General features: G+C 46.4%; 1 protein-coding gene across 13 annotated transcripts in view; it reads left to right on the plus strand.

Annotated features, from left to right (window-relative positions):
- RTEL1 (regulator of telomere elongation helicase 1) overlaps nt 1–20,276 on the plus strand; it is a 122,562-nt gene that overhangs the window by 88,025 nt on the left and 14,261 nt on the right. For all 13 annotated transcript variants that reach the window (XR_012896471.1, XR_012896472.1, XR_012896475.1 and 10 more), the window contains 5 exons: nt 1,669–1,829; nt 3,465–3,560; nt 10,462–10,672; nt 17,320–17,457; nt 17,908–18,024. Coding sequence is in view for 8 of the 13 variants with exons in the window: in XM_075900945.1 (XP_075757060.1) it covers nt 1,669–1,829; nt 3,465–3,560; nt 10,462–10,672; nt 17,320–17,457; nt 17,908–18,024 (723 nt within the window). In the remaining 5 variants the exon portion in view is untranslated. The remainder of the gene's footprint in view (nt 1–1,668; nt 1,830–3,464; nt 3,561–10,461; nt 10,673–17,319; nt 17,458–17,907; nt 18,025–20,276) is intronic.

Below are 20,276 nucleotides of genomic sequence, written 5' to 3' on the forward strand. Positions count from 1 at the left end.
AACCAGACAGTGGCACCGAACAGATAAACTTTTGGTATAAACAGCGCAGCGATCCAAAGGGCAGGCGCTTTCGACTCAACACATAGCTAAGTTTATCTCCCTCTGCATAACCACGTGTCACTCCATTCGTAACAAACCGTTGCCCTCTTATCCACGGGCACATTCGACTAGGGCAGTAGCAACTTCTACGGCCTTTGCCAGGGGAGTTCCCCTAGCAGATATTTGTAGAGCCGCTACGTGGGCTTCAAGTACTTCTTTTATGAGACACTATGCCATAGTGCAACGATGGGTGTCAGACCACGCGGTGGCTTCCGCATTCCTGTCTTTTACAGGCAATAATTAATTGACCTGGAGCGCTGGTGTTCCGGTTACTGCTATACAGTCACCTAGAGTGGAGCACCCACGGGGCCATTCGAAGAAGAAGAACAAGTTACTCACTCTGTGTAGTAACGGTGGTTCTTCGAGATGTGCCCCGTGGGTGCTCCATGACCCGCCCTCCTCCCCGCTCCGGGTCTCTCCCTTTGATTTACCATTTCAGGGACCGAGCGGTGAGAGGAACTGGCGGGGGTCCGGTCTGTGCTCGTGATCAAAGGCGCAAAAGCCATGCACTGCAGGGGGCATACGCAGACCGGCCGAAGATGGCTCTAAAATCTTCCGACCAGTGGTGCCGGGATGGACCTGACACCTAGAGTGGAGTACCCATGGGGCACATCTCGAAGAACCACCGTTACTACACAGGGTGAGTAACTTGTTCTTCTTCTGCAAATGTTCAGAACCAGTTCTCATCTTCTGTTTCAACCAGTATGGACTGGTCATTTTGTTAGAAGCCAACATCTCTTCTCAGATACCCCTTGCAGACTCCCTCTACAACCAGCAGAGGTTATTTTCTGCTCAGGAGAATCTCATGTTCTGAGCATGTTCTGAGCAGGTGCTCAGTATGCTTAACCTGGAGGACTCGTGAGATGAGGCCGAAAGTCCAGTTTCTGGGCCCAGACTTCAGACCCAGAGGCAACAAGTTGCAAAATCTTCCTAATGAAGAAACTAGCATAATTTAGCTCCCTACCAAGTAGAGAGGTGACTAAAACTACCATGGAGAATATGTCACCAAGAAAAGACCCGTCACCAACATCAGCACCAGTTGACCTCTATTTTGATGACAGAACTGGCACCACCATCTCAGACAATGATGTTCTTGTGGGATGAGGCTCAGGCTGAACCAGGCCCACTGCCATTGGTGAGCGATCCACCAGCAGTCTCTTGCTGAAAGCATCTTATAGACTCAGAGGGCTGGAAGATACCTCAGGAAGCCAGAGTCCATCTCCCTGCCCAAAGCAGGACCAACTCTCACTAACTTTTCTGGGTCTTAGAAATCCCATGGGATTCTCTTTGGATCCCGCAACCTACCCTACTTTTCAGATTCCTCGGCAAGTCTTTGAATTGTGAGGTGACTCAAGGAGGATTACAGTTGCCCCATGTTTTATACCCTTATATGGGAGCACCTGAGGCACAGTTTCTATATACAGTACCGATAGACACAGCTACTCAGTTTCTCTCTTTCTTTCTCTCTCACACACACACCCTACACCTGACTGCTTACAACATCTTGGAAAACCAAGGTTACTGCAGGCTAAATAACAGGTTTGTTTACATTCCATCTTGATGTTGTAGGGCTGCTGGCAAACAGGGATGGAGCAACCAGCCTGTGTGTGGAGTATGATCAACAGCTTATCCCATCCAGGAGGCAGCCCATTGGACTCCTGGATGCACTGGAGCATAATGAGAAGAGCAGTGGAGGGGTAGAAGACGACCACTTGCCAGGAGAGGAAAAGGTAACGGTGGTAATATATGTAAGTTTGAGCAAACTGCTGATCCTAAAGGTAAATGTTTGGTTGACCGCTTCAATGTAAGCTGAGTCCAAGTCCCTTCCACAAAATGCCCTGTAAGTCACCACTTTTAACAAGAGCGGTCTCAGGATGAGCTTGAATATTAGCTTCTCTTTAGGAAAGGGCACCCTGCCACCTTCCAGGATGTGACCTACAAATACACTTTCACATTGGTGCTAATAATGATGTTATCACTGCTCTCGGAGTAACACAGACTCCCAGAAGTCACCATTATTTTGTCAATGCTGAGGAGTCTTCTCAAAGAGGTTGCTGTATACACAGAACCTCATAGTGGGCATTCACTATAGCTGTTGGAAAGTGAATATTACAGGAAAATTGGAAATCTGCTTCTAAATTGAAATCTGAAAACAACTATGAACAGAGATCTTGGTGAATGATACACTAAGCATTCAGTCATACACAAATAGGCAGGAATGTACTGGTAACCTGCTGAATATGCAAATATATTAGTCAGCATGCTGAAAATGCACCGTCTGCCATGTTTTCAGTAAGTTAATCTTTTCTTGGGCAAGCAGTGAGAAAATAAGTCATTGGCTATTTCTGCTTTCTCAAAAGGAATGTGAAAACCTAAACAGTTTAGATTTCCCGCTGCTTCGTCAGTATTGTTCAGATGGCCATTTTCATTATCTTTCACCCTGCTTATACTAGGGAAATGTCTGTTGCAATTAAAATGTTATATCCTCCACATTTCCTCAGCTTTTCTGTTCTCCTTTGGAACCTTGTCTTGATTGGCAGTTTTAAGAAAAACTTAACTGTACAGTTCAGCCTCTGCTAGCTGTGGCAACAATGCTAGCTAGATGCTCCATCAGTGGTTTTACCATTGTCTCGCCTAAGCCTCCTCTGACTGACTTTGAAAGGTAAAGTTTTTGCGTGATTGTATTAGGTTTTTACTTTTAACATGTGAGGCAGTGTCCTAGGTAGGGTTTTAAAATTCCATTTAATTGGTTAACCAGTTATACGTTTTGTAAAAGATGTCCATAATGGGCATACAGTTGAACCTCCATACTCCAGGTGTCCCTAATTCGGAAACACAGAGGAGGAAGTGGCTCTATTTCCCAGATTTGCTGGATTAAAGAGGTTCAGGTGCAGTTTGAATTAGTTTTGCATGCAATGGTCATTTCAAAATTAAAAAATAAGATTGTCTGGCACAGAATAATCTGCACTGGTTAGCTTCATCTCTAATTTCTACAGTTGGTTGGTAAAAGGATCTCTGAAAAAAGTAGGAAGGAACAGAAGAGTAGCCACTTCCTCACTCATTGAGTGTAATGCCAACATTCTAGTTAGGACCATTGTACACATTCAAAAGACACTGTTCTTCCTCTTTGAACTGCCCCATATTGTACCTCTTTATTTCACTGTTTCATTCTTCCGTCTCATCCAGTAAGCAAGTGCCCTTCCAGGAAATCAAATTCAGGATACGGTCCGTTGACACAGTATATTATGATTGTCTCCTTGGGGTGATGTCACTGTGGAGGATTAACTATCTTTATTATAAAAAAAAAGACAAGAATCAGGGGGACGGACAAAATAAATGAAAGCCTTTAAATGTTGTCTTTACAGGCCAAACGTTTATCAACACTCTCCCTTCAGTATGAGAAGCGATTAACAGATGAGCAGAAAGGAGGAAGAAAGAAAATAAAAATAGTCAACAATCTGGTATGTTCAAAAGCTGAGGTAGCTGAGTTAGTCTGTAACAGGAAAATCTTAAACAACAGATAGTCCAGTAACACCTTAAAGACTAACAAAACATGTAGATGGTATCAGGAGCTTTCGGGGGCACAGCCCACTTCTTCAGATAACCGGTCATCTGAAGAAGTGGGTTCTGCCCACGAAAGCTAATGATTACATCTACATATTTTATTAGTCTTTAAGATGCTACTAGACTAATTTGGTATGTGTTTGTGTCGAGTGATTTATCTGAAAGTGGAATCTGAGATAAAAAGGCTGCTTCTTATTGTTTGCTACCTGCACAACCTATAACATATGTAATGCCTTTGTCAAAGTTGCCCAATAGTTTCCATTATAAGACCCTGGCCAAACTTAAACCATCCATACTGATAATTTACATGCTGAGTGTCTGCCTCAGATTGAATTTTTGGGGGGAATTTTCAGCTGCACTGGTTCACCCATTCCCAAGAATTAAATTAGGGGAAAATAGGTAGTTTTGCCCATGTAAAAAACCCAAAATTTTACAACCTTTGTAGAGAAAAGCTCTAGCACCTTTGGAGCAGGGACTTAAAATTTGACAGGGACGTCACCATAGCTTTAGGGATATGTCTCTTCCATCCCTATGAAAATACGTCCACATCTGGATAAGTTATAAGAACTGGGAAAATAAGAAGTTATAAGAACTGGGTTTGCACGAGTTCGGTAGAGATTTGTTTGTCAGATAAATTTTCTGAAGACTGTCTGCACAGACCACACTCATGTATTCGAAGACCAATAAAGACGATTGTGATAATCTAGTCTGACTTCCTGTATAGCACTCGCAATAGTATTTCACCAAAATAATTCCTAGAGTAGATGCTTTAGACAAACATCCAATCTTGATTTTCTAAAGGTCAGTGACAGAGAATCCACCATGATCCTCGGTAAATTATTCCTATGGCTAATTATTCTCACACTTTAAAATGTATGCCTTATTTCCAGTCTGAATTTGTCTAGCTTCAGCTTCCAGCCATTGGATTGTGTTGTACTTTTTCCTGCTAGATTGAAGAGCCCATTATTAAATACACCTACATGAGGTTGTTCCTTGTGTAAGTACTTGCAGACAATAATCAAGTTACCCCATATCTTCTGTTTGTTAACATAGATTGGTTAAACTCCTGGAGTCTGTCACAGTAAGTATGTTTTCAAATCTTTAATTCTCACGGCTCTTCTTTGAAACCTCTCCAATTTATCAGCATTATAAGAACAACTCTATTGGGACAGATCAATGGGCCATCTAGCCCACTATCATGTCTTCCGATAGTGGCCAACGCCGGGTGCCTCAGAGCAAGTGGACAGAACAGGGAATCCTCAAGTGATCTCCCCTGGTTCCCATTCCGAGCTTCTGGGACTAGAGATGTCATTCCTGAATTATGGGAACACAGGATTCCAGCAGCAGTCACACCAGTGCCAAACAGAGAGGTGAAATAACCCCTCTGTTTCTACTTGAGAGTCCTCCATTTATGCATCACATTAGCCACTTTGACCAGTACGTCATTCTGGGAGCTCATGTTTAGCTGATTATCTACTATGACCCCCAAATGTTTTTCAGAATCACTGTTTCCCAAGGTAGCGTGCCCCATCCTGTAAATATGACCTATGTTCTTTGTGCCCAGATGTAGATGTCTACATTTAGCCATATGAAAAGGGGTCCAGCTCCTCACATTCTGTGTACTGACCATCATCCCCCCTGAGCAACTTGGTGCAGGGCTGCAGAGACTGAGCAGGACTTTCCTTGCAGTTGCTCCTATCTGGGACTCCTTGTAGTGCAAAGCACAGGAACTAAGCTGTCTCTCCTTTGTTCTCAGTGTTTCTCTCCCTGCTTGCACCCCAGCACCATGGAGGAAGGCAGAAGCAGCCTGACTGTGATGCAGAGTAGTGAAGAGCAGAGGGACAAGTGGAAAGAGATTCAAAGCTGGAGAATAAGGGCGGGAGCCTGAGTATAAGGGGATTAGAAGCAGGAGCCCCAGGAGAGGTGAGATGAGAGAGGCAAGAGCCAGGATGGGGAATGAGAAGAGCAGAGGGGGATGAGAGGAGCAGGATGGAGAGAACAGGGACAAGAGCTGAGTTGGTGAGCAAGTATAGGAGGGTATGTCTACACTACAATGTTAGTTCGAACTAACGGACGTTAGTTCGAACTAACATTCATAGGCGCTACACTAGCGCTCCGCTAGTTCGAATTTAAATCGAACTAGCGGAGCGCTTAGTTCGAACTAGGAAAACCTCATTTTACGAGGATTAAGCCTAGTTTGAACTTACTAGTTCGAATTAAGGGGTGTGTAGCCCCTTAATTCGAACTAGTGGGAAGCTAGCCCTTCCCTAGGTTTCCCTGGTGGCCACTCTGGCCAACACCAGGGAAACTCTATTGCCCCCCTCCCGGCCCCGGACCTCTTAAAGGGGCACGGGCTGGCTACGGTGCCTGTGCCAGGTGCAAGCCTGCCAGCACCCAGCCAGCAGACCCTGCACCTGGCACGGCACAGAGCCACCCACCCGATGTCCCCCAGCCCACCCCCTCTTCCCGGGACCAGGCTGGCGGCGCCCGGGACCGCAAGAGGCGGGCACCTTCCTGGGCTAGTGCGGACATCGTGGACCTCGTCCACGATCTCCTCACTAGGCACAGGAAAGTGGCCGTCTAGGGCAGGAGAGCCGCCAGCCTGGCCACCCAGGAGCAGGTGTGCATGAAAATCAAGGGGGTCCACTGAGACCCCCGACCCTGAGCCCTGAGCTTACAATGGCCGTACTGGGTCAGACCAAAGGTCCATCTAGCCCAGTAGCCTGTCTGCCGACAGCAGCCAACCCTAGGGACCCTGGAGGGGATGGACCGAAGACAGTGACCAAGCCATTTGTCTCGTGCCATCCCTCTCCAGCCTTCCACAAACTTTGGGCAGGGACACCACTCCTACCCCCTGGCTAAGACTACTCCATGGACCCAACCTCCATGACTTGATCTCACTTCCCTTTGAACTCTGTTCTAGTTGTAGCCTTCACAGCCTCCTGCAGCAAGGAGTTCCACAGGTTAACTATTTGCTTTGTCAAGAAGAACAACTTTCTCTTACTAGTTTCAAGCCTGCTACCCATTCCTTTCCTTTGGTGTCCTCTAGTCCTTCTTTATGGGAACTCATGAAGAACTTTTCTGAATGCACCCTCTCCACCCAACCCCTGCTTTTAGAGACCTCTATCCTGTCCCCGCTCCATCTCCTCTTTTCTAAGCTGAACAGTCCCAGTCTCTGTAGCCTCTCTTCATCTGGGACCTGTTCCCAACCCCTGATCATGTTAGTTGCCCTCCCCTCTCCCAGCGTTTCTCTTCCCCTCTCCCACCTCCTTTTCCCAGTCTCCCCCAGTTTTGTTCAATAAAGACAGAGTCAATGTTGGAAGAAACGTTATCTTTATTTTGTACATCAGGAAGGGGGGCTAGGGAAGGGTAAGTGGAAGGAGGTGAGGGAGGAATGGGGTACGAGCCCCCGATGGGGAGGACTGGGCTGGCTCTGCGGGCTTCTGGGGGTGGAAGCTCTCCTGCAGCCCCTCAATTGCCCCCTCTCCCCAGATGGCAGCCTGCGGCAAGTGCAGCCGGGCTGATGGCCGAGTGCTGTGATGTGCCCAGTGTGGGCACTCCAAGCCAGGACTGGTTTTCAAGCAGGGCACCCCTGAGAACTGTCTGTCCGGGGTGGGGGTCGGGTCCCTTTAAGCGCAGCCCTCGGCTAGCCTGAGACAGCATCTCCACGCTTTAAGTCCTCCTCTGATGCCCTGCCGGCACTGCTTCCGGCCATCCTTAAGCCCTGTTCAGGGTCCACTCAATGTGGACATGCTAGTTTGAATTAGCAAAACGCTAATTCACACTAGTTTTTAGTTCTAGACGCATTAGTTCGAATTAGCTTAGTTCGAATTAACTAATTCGAACTAAGTTAGTTCGAACTAACTCTGTAGTGTAGACATGCCCGGAGTGAGGTGGTCAGCACCCAGGAGCTGCGGGAGAGGAAACAGCATCCGATGTGTGCAGGGGAAGTGGGAAAGAGGAAATCTCTGGCAAGTAGCTGTGAAACTCAGGCAAAGTGTGTCTCTCCTTCCCCCCTCTAGAGACATGTCCACATAGAATATACTAGCTTTCTACTGCTACTAGTTGCTCCAGCTAGCTTAAGTGTAAAGGATTGTGCTGTGGCTCTAAAGCTCCTAACGCTGCTAACAGTTTGTGTGGAGATCAGTATGATTCCACATGGTGAAATTTTTGGTTTTGATTTTTCAATTTTCAAGTTAAAAAAAATAATCCAGGAAATTGCACTTTAAAACCACATTAAATGAACATTAAGGTTTCAAAGTCAAACGCTCAGTTGGTAGGGAATGCCTGCATCGAGGTTGCTTGTGAGACCTTGCGTAGAACTTTGCTTCCTTAAATTATGTGATCACATGCTAGTTTTTCCACAGGATTTCTACCTCATTCAGTGCACAGGGATTGACCGTGCTCTGGGAATGGGCCAGGGTTGAGTAGTGAAGGTGGCTGTTGTCTATAGACCTCTACCTCATTTGTGCAAGGTGTGTGGTGAACAAGGCAACCATTATGTAATTAAAGATTGTATTATAATGCATATTCCCAGGGGGGGCTGAATTAAGGTTGATGACACTGCGGTGCCATTGTTATCCTGTTTCATCCAGCTTTGTCATCTCCTTATCGAGAGTAGACAGTACGGGGCTCAGTTGAGGATAGACTGAGGTAATTAATGTACGTAGAAAGGGTGAAGTGTTTGAAGCTTTTCCTGGAGTGGCGACTGCCCATCTAGTAGAGAACATCTTCTCTCCCATTCCAAAATGGCATGCAAGCTCCCAGTTCTTTTGCACTGCTCACAGAGGCTCGGATAGCAGCCATGACTTGCTCTGTCTGGCTGAGACGTAGGCTTACCACAGTGAGCTGGGCTTTTGTCACCTCAGGGCTGAGCTGTTGCAATGCAATCTGACTCAGAAATTATATGGCAGATTCATCAAGCAGCTGCCTGCCTGCAAGGTAGGACAAATCGATACGAGCACCGTACCCAGCCTACATATGCTTCTAGAGCCATGTCAAGACACTGCTGTATTTTTTCAAAGCCTGAATTGGATTAGAAACTAACTATTGAAGTGACCACCTGTCTCTCCACCTCCCACTGTGCTCAGTGATACTGAACCTGACAGAATCCAGGCTTGAAGAGGAATGAGAGTAGGTTGCTTTCAGTGGAGGAAGGCACTGGCACCTGGATCATGATGAGTCAGTCTTGTAGCCTCCAAGGTATAATTCAGGGCCTCTTTTAGCAGGCCTTCTCCTAAGAACAGAGTTGTGCAATGCGACCTGGCTGCTTGCCCTAGAAAGCAATTCATCCAGTGTTCAATTCCTAAAGCAGGTGGCAGTGATCAGCGAGGAAGGGGATTAGAGTTTGTTCCTCTTCCTTGAGGGAGGGAACAGGTAAACATTTAAATGTATGTGAATGACCCCAGATGTTACAGGGATGAGTGTTTTAGGGGCATATATAATCATAAAAGTTGGGGAATTTGTTGCATTCACATTGGAATTCCCCAGAGAGTCACCCTTGGTTGCCCTAAGGATATACCCATGGGGAAAGGCTCATGAGGAATGGGTGTATTAAAATATGCTGAAGGCCTTCTGTTCTGACTGTATGAGCACACTATGATTCAGACCCAATTAGCACAGCTGCTATCATAGGACAAGTAGGAAACTAACAACAGAAATATAAGCTATATCCTTAGGAAAATCCCCACTGTGTTCCACTGTACAAGCCAGTCTCCTGAAATTCCTGCTTCTATTCTAGAGTTACTGGGCGCAAGCATTAAACTCTGCTTGCAAGGTCATTTCCTCAGGTGTAGAATCATTGGGATCTTCGCTGTATTCAGCGAGGAGCCTTTGAGGCAACTTCCTCTTCACACAGTAACTCTTTTTAGCTGGCTGGTTTTTTGGGGTATTTCTCAAATTCCCTGCTTTTCGTGACAGAGAAATCAAGTCTTACAGTGCCAGATTCATCTTGTTGCCGTGCTTGCTCGCTGTACGTGTGTGTGTGTTTATGTGTGTCAGCATCTTTAACCAAAATGAGCTAAATTCCATCTGTTTCACAGAACCCATGCTCTGTATACACAGGGGCTACGTCTACACTAGCCCCTTTTCCGAAAGGGGCATGTTAATTTTACAGGTCGTAATAGGGAAATCCGCGGGGGATTTAAATATCCCCTATGGCATTTAAATAAAAATGTCTGTCGCTTTTTTCCGGCTTTTAGAAAAGCCGGAAAAGAGCGTCTACACTGGCCCCGATCCTCCAGAAAAAAGCCTACTTTGAAGTAGGAATAAGAGATCCTCCGGAAAAGGGCTTTTTTCCGGAGGATCGGGGCCAGTGTAGACGCTCTTTTCCGGCTTTTCTAAAAGCCGGAAAAAAGCGGCGGACATTTTTATTTAAATGCCACGGGGGATATTTAAATCCCCCGCGGATTTCCCTATTACGACCTGTAAAATTAGCATGCCCCTTTCGGAAAAGGGGCCAGTGTAGACGTAGCCAGGGTGCTGTGAATTTCAGCAGCCAGACACAGTTGGATTTTGTGTTCCCTCCTGCAGCACTGAATCTTGTATATCAGGAGATAGTGCGTAGGTAATGCATCTGCCATTGTTTAACGGGCGTTAACAGGCTGTTAGTCATTAAGAAGCTTTTAGTGGTTTCTGTGCTGATTCGTTAACTCATGCCCCCTTCACTGACTATAACTGTTCTGCACCTTGTTGAAATGCTATATGTTGAAACAAAGTTCCTGGGATTGCTTGTTCCCATTTCAGTTAATCTCTCCAATGCATCCCATTTACTGAAAAACCTTGGTGGCCTCTTTGCAGCAAGCTGACAAAGTAGCAGACCCTGCTGAGCCAAAGACGACCAGGGCCACAGTGTTTATTGCAACAGTGAAGCAAGCCCTGAGCCAGCTACACTACGACCTCTTCTCAAAGGCTCTGCAGCAATACAAGAGGACAGATGACTTCCAAGCCATGTTATCCCAAATGAGCTCTCTTTTCTTGGAGGACCAGAAAAAGCACATCCTGCTGCGAGGTATGGCCGTCTCTCTGAATTTATCCCAAAGGACACAGCTTTTTTTTCCTTGGGATCTTGCATTCCCAAAGTAAGCACTGCTGTATGAAGTACAATTCATTAATAATCCTTCACGCATATATAGGGGCTTTACATTTTCAAAACACTGTACAAACAATCAACTTAGCCATTGCAGGTTAGCTTATAATATGTGAATGGGTCTCATGGTTATATGAAATAAAACAATTAACATTGTTAACAGTTTCCCTGTAAGCTGTGAGCTTGTACAGCCACTCAGTGAAGACTGAAATGTTGCCCATCTGACTAGCAGAGCACTCACTGCAAGGTGTTTTGTTTCTACTGGTGGTGCACATCTGCACACGCATAAACAATTTGTTTCACACGTGGATGGAAAAAAATTAAGGTCATGTTGATTGTAGGGACCTTATTATGCCTTTCATGCACAGTTAATTTGTGTATAGACTTTGATATTGATTGGAAATACCTTCATCCTGACCTACAGTGGAATTAAGATTATGGGATTGTGAGAAATTAATTATGTGCTTTGAGGCAGTTTGATGTTAAAACAGAAAATGGCATTAGTTTGGAGCTGTGTGGACAGTATCTTTTTGGTACTGATGGTAATTGGGATGTGTAAAGCATGTCATTGAGGTTAGCAGTATGCCTTACCAGGTGATTTCCTTGATTTTCGATGATTGTGATGCTAGGAAGTAGACTTTGAGGTACCTTAACTTGACATTGAAGTTTTTGGAGTTGGAATTTCCATTTTTTTTAACTGATCTTATTTATCAATGTTTAAAAACAGGAATGAGTTAGGGGACTGGCTAATGTGGAAAGGGAGCAGGAAAAGAAGGCCGGTGAGCTGACCAGCGTGGCTCTCTGCTTGAATACCTATCGATCCTGTACTGGCATTTGTTTTTAATCTGCAGTGCCCCATGTTGAGAGAGCATGAATTATAATAGCATAATAACACACCTGCAGCATAGCACAAGGCTGAAAGAGTCCTGGGAGCCCATGAGAAATAATGTTGTGTTGTTCTAGAACTTGCCCTGCATTGTTGTTAATGTCTCAAAATGAGAGTTGGTATTGGTATATTTTTAAGCATTATGAAACCTTGATTTCTTAGCTGTTACTGTGGATAAGAGGAGTTGCTAGCTTAGGACAATTGAAAGCAAATGCTAGTGTTTTAGAACAGAGGGAGCCAATACCAACCCACCAGCTGTTTTAATCCAGCTCTCCAGTTCCCGGTGGGAAAAGCAGTCAGGGGGAGCTTGCCCTGCTCCGCGCGGCTTCCAGAAACAACGGCATACCGCCCTCCTAGCCAGCTTCTAAATGTAGCAGCAGCCAGAGGGCATCATGCTCTGCCCCTGCCCAGGCACCGCCTTTGTAGCTCCCATTGGCTGGGAACTGTGAGCAATGAGAACTGCAAGGCTGACATCTGCAGACAGTGGGGTGAGGGGAAGCACATAGAGCTGGCATCTCTGCATAGGAGCCAGCTGGAAGGGGGACATGCTGCTGTTTCTGGGAGCTGCTTAAGGAGGTAAGCACAACCCCAAGCCTAAAGCCCCTGCCCCAGCCATGATCCTCATCCTGCCCTCCAAACCGCTCAGTCCCAGTGCAGCACCCTCCTCATGCACCGCAAACCCTTCATCCCCAGCCCACCTCTGAGCCCTCCCACCTACTGCAGTCCAACCTCCTGCCCCAGCTAGGAGCCCACTCTGGCAGGCAGCCTGAACTCATTTCTGGCTGTACCCCAGAGACCAACCCCCAGCCAGAGCACTCACCCTCTCCTGTGCTTCACCCCCAATTTCATGAGAGTTCATGGCCCTCCATACAATTTCCATACTCTGATGTGGTCCTCAGGCCAAAAAGTTTGCCCACCTCTGAGTTAGTAAGAACATATTTGTTGGAGATGATGAGAGAAGCAGAATCTGCTCTGGGAAGACAAAAGAGAGATCTTCTGAGGATTTTTCTTTTAAATTGCAGTGTTTTACGTTTCTGAGCTGATGATATTTATATCTTCCTCATATGCTCTAAAGCAGGGGTCTCAAACTCAATTTACCTTAGGGCCAGTGCCTCAGATCATCCTAGTAGGTCACTCCCCTATGGCAAGGATCTGGGGGAGGGGGAGCAGGAGCAAGGGTTTCCGCATGTTCCCCCCCATGCATCCCCTGGCCCTACCTGCTGCCTGTGCACCCCCATATATCCCCTGGCCCTGCCTCTGCCCCTGAGCAATTTAAAACCCACCCAGGGCCCCACTACCACCACCAGCAATGCATCGGGGCTCAAGAGGCTTCATGCCTCTGCCAGCACATCCCTATGGTCTGGGTGAGGTCTGTGCAGAGTTGGCCCATCCCCTATGAAACTAACAACTCATTTTGTGAAACTGACTAGATCTCAGCGATGCCAACACTCCTGATGTGATCACAAGCCTCATCATTGGGGCTTTTCTTCTTCTTCTGGAAAGCCCCAGCCAGGTTATTAGAATTAAGCCAGATCTGGGAAGTTCACTACCTGATGCCTCATGCATCTCTATCAATTGTGATCACTCTGATTTAGTAGATTATGCTTGTTTGTTGGTGCATTGCATTAGAAGAGAATCCCAGCCTTCTTTTTCTTTTTCTGTTTTTATTAAGGAAGACTTTAGGTCACATCACCAGCATGGCTTCCCAGACCGAGCAGAGCCCTTTGTGGCCAGCACTTTGTGGGCACTGGGGGCCTAGCTGCTTCTGGGAGCTGCTGAGTCTCTGTGTGCCACCCTGTCCCAGGCTAGTTGTGCAGGCCAGGTTAAATAACTTTTTCAAAATCATAGCATCATAAAATCATAGCATACCAGAACTAGAAGGGACTTCAAGAGTCCATCAAGTCCAGTCCCCTGCCCTCACGGCAGGAACAAGCACCATTCCTGACAGGTGTCTGCCTAACCTGCTCTTAAATATCTTCAGTGATGGAGATTCCACAATTTATTCCAGGGCTTAACCACCATGACAGGCAGGACATTTTTCCCGATGTCAACTTAAACCTCTGCTGCTGCAATTGAAACCCATTGCTTCTTGTCCTGTCATCAGAGTCCAAGGAGAACAATTTTTCTTCCTCTTCCTTGTAACACCCTTTTAGGTATTTGAAAACTGCTATCATGTCCCCTCTCAGTCTTCTTTTTTTTAAACTAAACAAGCCCAATTCCTTCAGTCTTCCCTCATAGGTCAAGTTTTCTAGACCATTAATCATTTATGTTGTTCTCTGGATCTTCTCTAATCTCTCCATGTTGAAATGTGGTGCCCAGAATTGGACATAATACTCAAACTGAGGCCTAGTCAGCACAGGGTAGAGCCGAAGAATGACTTCTTGTGTCTTTTTCACAACACTCCTGTTAATGCATCCCAGAACCATGGTTTTTTTGGAACAGTGTCACACTGTTGACTCATATTTAACTTGTGGTCCACTATGATCCCTAAATCCCTTTCAGCAGTATCCTTCCTAGACAGTCGCTTCCTATTCTGTATGTGTGAAATTGATTGTTCCTTCCTAAGTGAGACACTTTGCATTTGTCCTTAATAAACATCATCCTATTTACCTCAGACCATTTCTCCAGTTTGTCCAGATCATTTTGAATTATGACCCTCTCCTCCAAAGCACCTTCAACCCCTCCCAACTTGATATCATCTGCAAACTTAATAAACGTGTTGTCTATGCCTATATCTAAGTTGTTGATGAAGATATTGAACAGAACCGATCCCAAAACAGACCCCTGCGTAACCCCACTTGTGCCCTTCCAGCAAGATTGTGAATTTCATGGGCTGGATTGGAGAAGTGCTCAGGCCACAGATGGCTTGAGAGGTGGGAGTTAATTTGCTTTTGAGTTTGTTTCCTTTAGACAAAATATTTGTTTAAATCCAAAACACTTATGAGAGGATGCTGTTGCTGTCCCCTACACTTGCTTTTCTTCAAATGGCAGTAACCCTTGCTAACACCTAAGCACAGAGTTAGTGTTACAGTAAAATTCGATCTCGGGGGTAGCCATGTTCGTCTATAACGTTAAAAGCAGCAAGTAGCCTGGTGGCACCTTAGACACTAACAAAAATATATCTCTAACATCTTGAGTTTTCGTGGGCAAAACCCACTTCCTCAGATTCGCTTGAGTGGAAAATATGGGTTTTGCCCATGGAAGCTCATGATGCTACAGATATATATTCGTTAGTCTCTAAGATGCCACAGGGCTACTCATTGTTAGTAAATCTCAGGGGTTTCATTTTTTTATTTTTATTTTTATTTTTCAGTTCATTCATGCCCCTCATATTTTACTATTTTTAAAGCCAGAAATATGGGAACAGATGATTGGGCTAAGGGAGTCTCCAGCCTGTACTTTTATTTTCCTAACATGATTCGTCAGGGAGGCGATGGAGAACACAGGACTTATGTGATCATGGGCATGTGATTTAACCACTGTCTGCCTTTGAGTTTGTACACGCTGCAAAATTAAGTGGACATACAGCCACTGCAATAATTAAAACAATGGTTCATGTTCCTTCTGCCAGCGGTGCATGTCCTTACCAGGAGAGCTTACACCAGTTAAATGGGGCATGGTAGGACACTGATAGCTGCCCAATGGCTGACACCTTCAGCTGTAGGTATGGGACTCACAATGGCAGATCCTGTCCTGAAAGCTCAAGTTGTTAGTCTGATGTGGGCTCATAGCTGAGTCCCCCACCCCTGTGCTGGAAACTGTTCCCTCTAATCTTTTCCATCTGTGTTTAGAATAATTGTATGTGCACTGAGGCATGTATGAATGTGCACCACCAACAGCAACAACAAACCTGGCTGTGGGTGCTCTGCTAATCAACTGATCAGCAGTGGCATTTGAATCTCTCCCAAGCAGCTACACAAGCGCACTGCTTGCAAGGAACCTGGCTGGCAACCAGAGCTGTGAGCCCACGGGTGGTTCAGTTTCACAGACGAGAGCCTACCAGACATGAAATTGAGATTCTTGTCAGTTTCAGGGCTGTTATTTCCCATTTCTGCTCTGGGTCCTTCTCTCAGCCTGTGGGGGCTCCACTCACCAATCCCTCACCAGAACGTGGCAGTTGGGCTCTGGTCTGTCAACATTGGAGCTAGAGAGGGAGAGTTCCTGCCCTGTGCCCTTCTGCCAGGACTGACAGCCGGGTGCTTCGGTTACTGCCTTTTGGTAAGGGATTGGGAGGGAGGACAGCCCGAGACCCCTGTCCGTGCGGCCTCCTTCTGTTGAAGGACTGAGAGCAGAAGAGCCCAAGACCAGATGACATCTGTGCTTAGGCTCTCCCTCGCCAGTCTGTCACCGAGGCAGCAACAGGACTGGGGGATCACAGCTCTAAGTCTGCATTCCACTGACGGCTTGTGATGTCAGTGCTGGAGGGGGGAGGGCCTCACCTGCTAGCCCCCGTTGCTGACAAAGATGCTGTGTCGCCCTAAATACATCGACGTAAGGAGTTACTATGTCGGCGTAGCAGGCTATTATTTGGATAGAAGTAGCATTCTGGTGTAGCTGCTTTATGTCAGCCTAACGCTGCAGAGTAGACAAAGCCACCGTTTCGTCTCCTTTTTGTAAGGTGTTTTATATTCAAGTAGTGAGAAGCACTATATAAGCCAAGGGTGGGCAAACTACAGCCTGTGGGCCATATCCGCACCCATCAGCTGTTTTAATCTGGCCATCGGATGCCTGCTGGGGACACGGATTTAGGGCTTGTCTTGCTCTGCATGAGCCATGCTGCTCCACGGCTCCCTGATGCAGTAGCATGTCCCCCCTCTGGCTCTTACATGTAGGGACAGCCAGAGGACTCTGTGCAGATCCCCTGCCCGAAGCACCATTCTCACTGGCTGAGAACCATGACCAATGGGAGCTATAGGGAGCACCTGTGGATGGGCGGGGGGAGGGGGAGAGGCAGTGCATTGAGCTACCTGGCCGCTCCTCTGCGTAAGAGCCGTCCGGAAGGGTGACATGCTGCTGCTTCTGGGGGTTGCTTGAGGTGGTAAGTGCAGCCCTAAGCCTGGACTCCTGAACCCCTTCTCTCACCCTAACCTCCGCCCTCCCATCCTCTAAACCCCTCGGCTGCTCTCATCCCCCAATCCTACCCAGAGCCCACACTTGCACTCCAACTCCCTGCCCCAGCCCAGAGCCCCCTCCTGCAGTGCAACCTCAATTTCATGAGCATTCATGGCCCTCCATACAATTTCTGTAAGCTGATATGGCCCTCGGGCCAGAGAGTTTGTCCACCCCAGATATAAGCACTTAGTAGTAACAGTTGCAGTAGCAGATTTTTTTTCAATGTGTCCATATTGTACAATTATGTACAACTGTGACAGAGAGAAAGCAGTTCAAAAGCTTCTGAGTCCCATTTTCAAAAGTGACTTAGGCACTTTGGAGCCTTCATTTCATTGAGACAGAAATGGATTTGGTCTCTTAAGTGCCTCAGTCACTTCTGAAAATGGAGCTTGGGTCTGGCTCGAAACCAACAAAACACCTTCCCTCACCGTCTCTCTTAATCCTACGTCAGTTTGGTACCTGGTCTCTGAACTGCAAGTCCTGCCAGCAGCAGGTCTCAGTGGGATTTTCTGTGTGGGGGGGATGTATAAATTGCAGGTGGGAACTTACTATTTCTCTTTCTTAATGAAAGAATTTTACCAGTTTGTGCGACCTCAGCATAAAAAGCAGTTTGACGAAGCGTGCTGTAGCCTGACTGGACTGGGCTGTGGCTACAAACCTGAGCACAGCCTCCTGCGAGAGGAGAGAGAAGTGTTGGCCCAGAAGGCAGGTAAGGCACATGGTCCAACACTAGACGTATACAACAGTGCTCTAACAGATGTTCTTCCATCAACTAAAAGTATTGGTAGTAAGTTAATTCAGCTGGGGGCTGAAACACAAATCCTGCCAATCTGGATGGGGTTGCAGAGAGCCAGGGTTTGTTCCTTTGAGTATGAGACACAGCCATATAAAGAAGGGTTGGCTATGGTATCCTGAACCCCAGAAAAGCGTTGTGACGCAGAAGGATGAGCTCTCGAAGGAGCCTGGGCGGGGGGGTTGATACACATCCTTCTGGTCCTCTCTTTGCCAAAATAATGAAGCGGGTGGTTTCCAGATGCAGTGCTTGAGGAGAGAGATGCTAGGAAATCCCAGGCTTCTTGTGTGTCTCTAAACAGCTTTTCACATACATTCTAAGCCTCTCAACTCACTGTTAGCTAACTAGTTTAATTTAATTTAATAGGGGAAAAGCAGTGCCTGCAGAAAACGACGTTCTCAGAGGGTTCGTCTAGCCAGCTGAACTCCCAGCTACACCTGAACAAGGGAGGTGCCCACCTAACCTCTGGACTGAATAGAGCAGGTACGTTTTCCTTAAAGACATAGCAGTGCAAATACCCGGTTCATTTTTTTCTTATGCTTCCCTGTTGGTTTGTCATAAGAAGATAAGAATGGCCATACTAGGTCAGACCAAAGGTCCAGCAGTCTTCTGACAGTGGCTAATGCCAGGTGCCTCAAGAGGGAATGAACGGAACAGGTAACCATCAAGCAGTCCGTCCCCTGCTGTCCATTCCTAGCTTCTGAAGAGCTGAGGCTCAGGGACACCATCCCTGCTCATCCTGGCTAATAGCCATTGATGGGCTTATCCTCCATGATTTTATGGACCTGGACCCCTTGCGCTGTGTGCTGAACAAACAGAACAAAAAGATGGCCTCTCCACTGACAGCTTACAATCTAAGTGTAAGATAAGAAACAACAAATGGATATTGACGGAAAGGGCAACGAAAATGATTAAGAGGTAGGAACAGCTGCCATCTGAGGAGAGATCAGAAAGACTGGGACTTTTCAGCTTAGAGACGGCTAAGGGGGATAGGATAGAGGTCTAGAAAATCATGACCAGTGTGGAGAAAGTAAATAAGGAAAAGCTATTTACTTGCTCCCATAACACAAGAGTTAGGAGTTACTAGCTCTTTTTTGAACCCCGTTAAAGTCCTGGCCTTCACAACATCATCTGTCAAGGAGTTCCACAGCTTGATTGTGTTGTGTGAAGGAAAATTTCCTTTTGTTTGTTTTAAACCTGCAACCTATTAATTCCATTTGGTGACCCCTAGTTCTTGTGTTGTAGGAGCAAGTAAATAACTTTTCCTTATTTACTTTCTCCATACCGGTCATGATTTTCTAGACCTCTATCCTATCCCCCATAGCCTTCTCTAAGCTGAAAAGTCCCAGTCTTTCTGATCTCTCCTCGGATGGCAGCTGTCCCTACCCCTTAATCATTTTTGTAGCCCTTTTCTGAACTTTTTGTCAATATCCATCTGTTGTTTCTTATCTTACACTTAGGGTGTGTCTAGACTACAGGGTTTTGTCGACAAAAGTGAACTTTTGTCAACAAAAGTATACCTGTGTCTATGCTGCCACTGAGTTCTGTCAACATAACGTCGACAGAACTCAGCAGTTTTGTCGACGGCTGTAAACCTCATTCTACAAAGAATAACACCTTTTGTCGACAGAGTTCTGTCGACAGAAGGTGTTATTGCATCTACACTGTCCTTTGTGTCTACACTGTCATGTCGACAAAGTGGCTTCCTTTGTCGACAGAACTGGATGTAGTTTAGATGCTCTTTGTCGACAGAAGCTTTGTCGACAGTATCTGTCAACAAAACTTCTGTCAACAAAAGCCTGTAGTCTAGGATTGTAAGCTGTCGGTAGAGAGGCTATCTTTTTGTTCTGTTTGTACAGCACACAGCGCAAGGAGTCCAGGTCCATGATGGGGGCTCTTGAGCACTTTGCCAATACAAATAAAGTTACATTACACCCCCATTCAAAATTCTTACCAAAAGTGGCCTCCAACTTTCTACATCACTGAGCCAATACACCTTCCTACTTTTTTCCCCTAACCTCCCAAGGACATTTACAGGCCTCTCTTCACACACTCGCTATTTACCTTGACAAGACTCAGCCTTTCTGCAAGTTCCCCAGACTCTTTTTATTCATTGCCGAACGTTGCAAGGCCATCTCTGTTTCATCCCAACTGTCTTAAGTGGCTGTCCTCCTGTACATATACTTGTTACACTGTACACAACAAACAACCTCCATGTTGGATAACAGCACACTCCACCAGAGCCACATGCACAGCTTTCCGGAAAGACATACCAATTGCAGGACCTATCCAGGGCTGCACCTTGGTCCTCTGAACATATCTTTCCCACGCACTATACCACAACTGGCCCCATTCCTGCAGCCACTGTGGGACAAGCTGTCTTCTCATCTCTGACTCAGTCATGACTCCAAAGCCATCCTCCCACAGAGCACTGCTCTACAGATATCTAGAGTGGTGAACCCACAGGGACAGCACTCAGAGAAGCAGTTACTCATCTTGTGCAGTCACAATGGTTCTTCAAGATGTGGGTCGCTGTGCGTGCTCCACTAGCCTATCTCCTCCTCGCTGCTCTAGAGTCTGCACCCTTCATTCCATAGTAGAGAAGGAATGGAGGAGGGCTGTACTGCACGTGCAGTCAACGACACAAATGGCATCGCGAGGCGGCTACTGTGCAGGAGCGGTGTGACCAGGAAAGGCTAAGAAAAAATCTGAGGCTGTTGAAGAATTAAAGGAGA

Source organism: Pelodiscus sinensis, chromosome 18 (genome assembly GCF_049634645.1).
Source record: "Pelodiscus sinensis isolate JC-2024 chromosome 18, ASM4963464v1, whole genome shotgun sequence".
Lineage (NCBI taxonomy): Eukaryota > Metazoa > Chordata > Testudines > Trionychidae > Pelodiscus > Pelodiscus sinensis.